This window comes from Aegilops tauschii, chromosome 1 (assembly GCF_002575655.3).
Source record: "Aegilops tauschii subsp. strangulata cultivar AL8/78 chromosome 1, Aet v6.0, whole genome shotgun sequence".
Taxonomy (NCBI): Eukaryota; Viridiplantae; Streptophyta; class Magnoliopsida; order Poales; family Poaceae; genus Aegilops; species Aegilops tauschii.
Window position 1 is genome coordinate 339537597 of NC_053035.3, and position 6924 is coordinate 339544520.

The 6924-nt window shown below is 55.3% G+C and overlaps 2 protein-coding genes across 2 annotated transcripts; one reads left to right on the forward strand and one right to left on the reverse strand.

The window, feature by feature from the left end:
- Positions 1 to 846: 846 nt before the first annotated feature.
- On the reverse strand, positions 847 to 3184 carry LOC109779434 (tryptophan aminotransferase-related protein 2). The gene is made up of 5 exons (XM_020338052.2): positions 2647 to 3184; positions 2187 to 2490; positions 1795 to 2075; positions 1421 to 1716; positions 847 to 1323 (listed from the first exon to the last, which is right to left on the reverse strand). Exons 1-5 carry the CDS (start codon positions 3096 to 3098, stop codon positions 1139 to 1141), a joined length of 1518 nt encoding a protein of 505 aa, XP_020193641.1. The 5' UTR covers positions 3099 to 3184; the 3' UTR covers positions 847 to 1138.
- A 912-nt stretch (positions 3185 to 4096) lies between these two features.
- LOC109779435 (ethylene-responsive transcription factor 5-like) lies at positions 4097 to 4624 on the forward strand. The gene has a single exon (XM_020338053.1). It carries the CDS (start codon positions 4097 to 4099, stop codon positions 4622 to 4624), a length of 528 nt encoding a protein of 175 aa, XP_020193642.1.
- The last annotated feature ends 2300 nt before the right edge of the window (positions 4625 to 6924 follow it).

Consider the following 6924-nt stretch of genomic DNA (forward strand, 5'->3'; position numbering starts at 1 on the left):
GCGATAATACCGGCGAGGCGTGCGGTGTGCACGGGGCATGGAGACGGGCCATCGCTCTGGTGGTCATACATCTCGGAATGAGTACAAGTAATGATGAAATTCCTTCAAGTTTTAGACAGGCGGTCAAGAAAAGAGTTGTTATGTTGAGTTCGGGTAACTCTTATGTGTGACACCCAATATACGAGTTGTTTACTTTCACGCAGGTCAGTGATCGATGTGTGATGGCATTGACGGGATACTCTAAAAGTTGGGAGCATAAACTAGAGTAACAAGGAACTTAATCTTGCTCGAGTGTTCACCGTGATCAAGAAAAGGAGGGACTACAAGTTGCAAGTGGAGTCACATGGAGTCTTTGGAGTAGCAGCGGTACTCATGGGATAAGCTCAAGTCCAATGTACATGGAAGTTTGACACGTGAACGAATTCAAGATGGTGGAGAATATGCGCCAAGGTGGAGTTTGTTAGAGTTGTGTCGAATATTGTGTACAAGATAGGTTACAGTTGGACTTGTAGTTTTATTGTGTCTAGATAGGATATGGAGTCGTGTCCAAGTAGGACACTTGTATCCTAGGCCTCTCATATATAGCGAGGGTAGACACACGATGTAACCTATGACAACATAATAGCACAGGAACGAAGGGAAGCCGAGGGCTTGTGCTGGCGTCCAAGTCGACCGGGCGCGGTATTGTAGCGGTGTCATGGATAGGAGCGCCCATAGTCAGGCTCGAGGGATGTAGCCATATCGTTGAAAATCGTTAACAAATCTCGGTCTCGGTCTTGTGCTCGTGTAATTGTTTGGTCCTCGGTAGGTACGCCTCGGAGTTATTCTAACAGCACACGAGAGGACTAGCCGGAGAAGATTGATTAGGGATGAAGTAGGAGTACATCAATGTCTGCTGGCGAATTGAATTTGTGCACATTGTGTACGTGTACACAATCGTGCTCATACGGTACGGAAGATGTACTGATACATAACGGAGCGTAGAATCTACGTTGACTACGGCACAGAGATGTGCAAATCTCGGAAACATCCAACGGCATCCACCTACCCGGCAGAAACCGGTACTGCTACTTTTTCATTTCGCCCGATGCTCAGCCTCAGCACCGGCATGACGAACGAAGCCTCCACGCTGACCTGGTCATTTGAGTGAGGCGAGGCGCCTGATGAAGATGTCGTAGGCGTCGTCCCTGCCGAGCATGCTGACCCGGACGTACCTCGGGTCCGCGCCGAACTGGTTCCCGCTCCTCGTCAGCATCTTGTGGCCGCGGAGGAACCCCGCGCAGTCCTCCACGTCCTCCCTGTCGCACCGCAGCCACGCGAACGCTGCAGAAAGAGATCAAACAATGGCGCGAGGTGAGTGACTGAGAGCTGAGAGCACGCGAGACGTTACGTTAGGCCATGGCGTGAGCGTGCTACGTACCATGGTTATTGGCGGCCGTCTCGTTGGCGAAGTTGCAGCGGCCGGAGGTCACCTCGGGCAGGCTGAAGATGCCGGACGCGGCGGCGGCCTCGCGCAGCATCCTCCAGCGCTCCGCCATCTTGCGCCGCCCGAAGTCGAACAGCTGGTGGCGCGAGGCGCCGCCGTCGTACCCGTCGGAGACCGCCCTGAGCACCCTGGCGGCGCGCAGCTGCGAGTCCTTCGACACGCTGACGGTGTTGAGCTCCACGAACTTGGTCATCCTCCGCGCCACCTCCCGGTCCTTCACCAATGCCCACCTGCAGAAGCATCGCTTTTCGTTTCAGGTTGGGAGTAACGTTCTTGTCTGAGGTGAAGTTGCAGCGAGCGGCAGATACCCGATCCTCGTGCCGGCGTGCCCGGTGCTCTTGGACATGGTGAAGAGCATGATGTCATGGTCGGCCCGTCGAGTGATTGGGGTGTACTGCGGCCAGTAGTAGGCAAGGTCATGGACCGCCTTCCCGGCGCCACCGGAGCCCAGCAGGGCGTCGCGGATGGCGCCGTCGGGGTTGTTCGGGGAGCACACCAGCTCGATGTAGGCGTCGCCAACGAACGAGTTTGCGTCGCCGGCCCAGCGGAACAGCCCGGACCGGAGGAAGTCCGTCACGGCAGGGTACCACTGCATCCATGATCCATGATCAGATCAAGAGTGACTTTTTATGTAAACTTAACTTAGGGAACGACTAACAGTCTGAACTTGAGAGGATTTTTTTTGTAATATCGCACTTACCGAGTAGAAGGGCGCCGTGGAGACGACGCTGGTGGGCTGGACGGCACCCGCTGGCGACAGGGCGTAGAGCGCCGCCATGAGGAGCTGCGTGGAACCGGTGCCGACGAGGACGTGGCAACCGTCCACGGCGGCGTTGCCGACCGTGCGGTGGAGGCGGCGCACCTGCTGGTCGAAATCAGGCTCCATGAACCAGCACACGTTACTGACGTCGGAGAAGTAGCTCATCGTCTGCCACCCCGGGATTACGAGCTCCGCCGCGTCGCCGGTCTCCCTCCAGAAGGCCTCAAACATGGTCGGGTCCCCGCTGCAGCCGACAGAACGAATGTCAGTCCATGACATTGTCTGACACTGAACAAGGACATGCTCCGGCGGGAAGAACACCCCTCGCCGGCTTTTCAAATTGCAGATATTTTAATGCAGAAATTTACTACAGAGAAAAATTGAAGGAACAGGGGCTTACTGGTCCAGATTAATAACAGAGTCGGAAGTCACTCCCGGCTTCCCGGTCGACGGCGCACTCGCCGCCGCGCCGCTGGTGCCCGGCTGCGGGGCGCAGACGTGGTGCTGCTGATCAAGAGAGACGACACCGGGATGGTGCGGGTGGCTGACGACGTACCGGTGGCGTAGGAGCGCGAGTGCGGCGACATTCAATGCGAGGGAGGCAAAGATGGCGACTCGCCGTAGTGGCATGCGCCCCGCCGGCCGCCTCCTGCCGGTGAGCTTGGTGGCTGAGAATACGCTGCTGCCGCCTCTTGGATTTGCTCCCCGGAGCGCCGGGCGGCCGCCGTTCGCGTGCTCCTCCCGGCTGGGCGCGCCACCGCCGCGGGGAGAAGCGACCACGTGCGCCGACGGCGGCATTAGGCTGCCGTCCCCTTGGAACTCCGCCGACGTGCGCCGTCGCGACGCCGCCATGACGCCCGGAGGACTAGAGGCTTTTCTTGTGTGAACCAGCCCAGCAAAAATAAAAAGAACAGAACACCCAGCTGGGAGGGTCGATGTGCAACGGAAGAAAATCTGGTACGACCGGGTCGTACGCATGCAAACGTGAGACCACCCCGAGCGCTTGACATCTGGCAGTACAAATCTCAAAGCACGCGGCATCACCTTATCCAAACTGGAGCCCAGATCGACGCCCAACCTCTCCAATGCCGCCAACTCCTGCCGCCGCTGTACTCTGCTCCGGCTGCTCACCACATCGCCGCCGGTGAGGTCCACTCCGGCTGCTCGCCACATTGCCGCTGGTGTGCTCCTTGACACTCGGCGTACTCCATTCCCCGCGTTCGTTGGCGACCCAGGTCGCGGCACCGTAGAAGCTGCTCGCCGGCGTGCTCCACGATGCCAGCCGCCGTTCTCCTCAGCCACCCTCGCGGCGCGACCGACGTACTAAGCAGAACAAGTTCATGTAGATTTTTTATATGTGTGATTTGAGCTGTAAAATCTGAACAAAGGCTGCTCCTTATTATTTTTCTTCTGAATTTTATTCCAATACAAGATGTGGCATATGATGTAAACAAGATCTGCAATGTATATGTTGGTGTCCATTCTTGGCATATGTGCGGTGTGACGTTTCCATATTCTGCTGTCAACTCTTCGATAAATGTACAGATGCATTTGCATTTGCCCTGAGAGCATCTCCAACAGGCGCCCCAAAAGACGCGCGCGTGCGGTAAACCCAGCTTTTAGCGCGCGCGGGATGTTTTGCCGCGCTCCAGCGGTGGCGGGAAAGTCGCGCGCGGGACCGTTTGCGCGCGCGCGAAAAGGCGCCAGCTCGCGCGCCATTTTTGGCGCACCGCTTCCGGCGCGCCTATAAAATGCGGCGCGCGCCACGCGCCTTTTCCACACTTCTCTTCCTCTTCCTTTCTGCCACGCGCCCCTCCACCGCTCCAGCGCCCCGCCATCGACGCGCCACCATGCCGCCGCGCTGCCGAGGAGTGTCGGGCTACCGCGGCGTCCGCCTGCGCCCCAACGGCGGCTACTACGCCGAGATACGCTCTGGCGATCTCCGGCTCGGACTCGGCACCTACGGGACGGCGTGCGAGGCCGCCCGCGCGTACGACGCGGCGACGTGGCGCCTAGGCCGGCGGCACGGCCAGATGAAATTCCAAGACGTGTACATGCTCCAGCAGGCGCTGGACGTCGCCCCAGCGCCTCGTCTGAACACGACACAAGACCGTGCGGAGCGCGCTGAGCGGCAGCGCCGCCTCCTCATCGCCCAGGAGGACGAGCGGGTCATGGCGAAGTGGCGCCGGCGCCACCCGGAGGACGTCGCCTACGAGCAAAACTACTGGGCAAGGCGCCACGAGGAGGACACACGAAGGCGCCGCGAGGATCGGTTGGACAGGCGTCGGCGGAAGGCATCACTACTAGAAAAACTTGGTTTGCCGACGGCACCCGTCGGCATAAATGCAGCTATGCCGACGGTCAAGGGCAGGCCGTAGGCGTAGAAAAGCCGTCGGCATAAATCCATATATGCCGACGGGGCCGTCGGCATATACGAGGCCGTCGGGACCGCTCGAGGTAGGCCTACGGGGCCCGTCGGCATAGGAGCAGCCGTCGGCATAGCCCTTGCCGTCAGCGCTGACCGTTTGACGACGTTGAGCCTACGCCGACGGGTGGTAACGGCGGCCGTCGGCATACCCGTGCCAGCCCTATGCCGTCGGCATAGACCTGGCCCATACCCCTTTGCCACGTCATCGATTCGTGTGCTATGCCACGTCATCGATCCGTGGGATTGCACCTCCGTGTGTGCACAGATATGCCGACGGCCTAGCCGACGGCCTGAACCGAACTGAATTAATCAAGATTGGTGAACTGAACTTAACCTCACTGGAGGAGCCGTGGGTGGACATGGTTCTGGAGGAGACGATGCCATGTATGTTCCTTGGCCGTGTGCTGCGATGCCGTCGTCTGGGGCCGTAGCCATCTTGCCGCCCCGTCGCTAACAGGATGAAAACAGATCTGATGTCTGTTCGTTTCTTTTGAAAGATGAATCATCAGAAGCTGAGAGGACGGCGTAAAGGAAACGGACCAGCTAATTGAGCGCGCGTTGGGCTTTTTAATTGAGCGTGCGTTGGGCTTTGTTTTTATCTGCAACTCACGTTGGGCTGGATGTTGGGATTGCCAGATGTCAAGCGCTCGGGGTGGTCTCACGTTCGTGTGCGTACGACCCGGTCGTACAAGATTTTCTTCCATGTGCAACTACCCTTCACCCAGCGAACACGGCAGCGCCGGTGGCTTCTGGTCTACAAATACTGCGTGCGAAGGGAAAGGTAGTACGCACAAGTGGGGGGTGGGGGGCGCCGGGCGTCGGCATTTTGTTGACTAAACGACAGAGTCATACAAAGTCTCCTGGATACACACTCCGGAGCAAAGTTAAAAACACGAAACAAGACCTAGCTAAAACATGAACCAACGCATTACATTGGCGATGAACGTGCACAAACGGAAATGGGGAGAGGCACAGAGTTGCCAGCTTGTGAGCAGGCAAGGGGATGCAGAAAATGCCCCTTCCCATACAAATTTGCTCAGGCTTCATTCTTTTTTAAACGCAGTCTCTTTGGCAGGGCCCGTCCTGAGATTTCAGGGGCCCAAGGCGAAACGATAACCTAGGGCCTCTAAATATAAACGTGAAAATAATACAATTTCAACTTTGTAATGCTTTTCTCAACGTAAACTTTGTGCAAGTTTGAAGATATTTGCTTTTACAACATACTATAGATAAAAGGCGCTGCTATGCGTCGGGCGGCAGAGCACGCGAGCCATCGGATCAGGTGGAATTAGTGACCAAGCATCACTTTCTATCATTGCAACACAAATCATGTTGCACGAAATTTCTATAACACGGGTCATGTTACAGAAATTTTTGCAACATAGGTTAAGTTGCAGATTTTTTTTCACAACACTTGTCTCGTTACAGTTTTTTTTTGCAACAAAGGTCTTGCTGCAATATAGTTTTTCTTACAACAGATGTCTCATTGCAATTTAATTTTTCTACAACACACGTCTTATTACTTTTTTTTTGCAACATAGAGCTTCCTGCAGAAACTATTGTAACAGACAATGAGCAGCGAGCAACGGTCACGTTGACGGAAAGAAAGAAAATGATGGAACGACACGGGCAGGACACGCGTCGCACGGACGAGCCGGCAGATCGGACGTTAACATCCGCCAGTTGAAGCCAAGCGTTTTTCATAGACATTGTTTGGCACTACCCTGCATTTGATCCACCGCTCCATTCGTTTGCAACATTGGCATTGACTATTTTTTCTTACTTTACAGCACTCCTAATTAATCCAACAAAATTAACCACCAATTCTTGCCCAAGAGTTAGTTATATAGCATCTTGGGCTATATTTTTCACATATTGTTAAGGATTTACCTAAGAAATTGAAAGTAATTTCACATTGCAAGAATCCATCAAACAATTTACTCGACAGAGGGAGAAAGCAAAATTCTACAAAACTTTGCTTGTATTAAGAATTTTACATGGTAGTATTTTATACCCGTTGGCGGCAGATCGATGTAGTATTCGTTAACATACCCAGCTCCAAGATTGAAAGCGACGCTCGCTCAAGGGCGCGATCAATGATTTCACCCAGTCCGGCCGGAATAGGCCAAGGGCTCCAAGCTATCATCACCCCAGTGGTCACTAGGATAGAGATCTGTTCTCGCCGAGGTAATCGAACAACATGACGAGGTCGCCATAGAGAGGCGGCAGCATGGTGTACTGTTCCGGCCT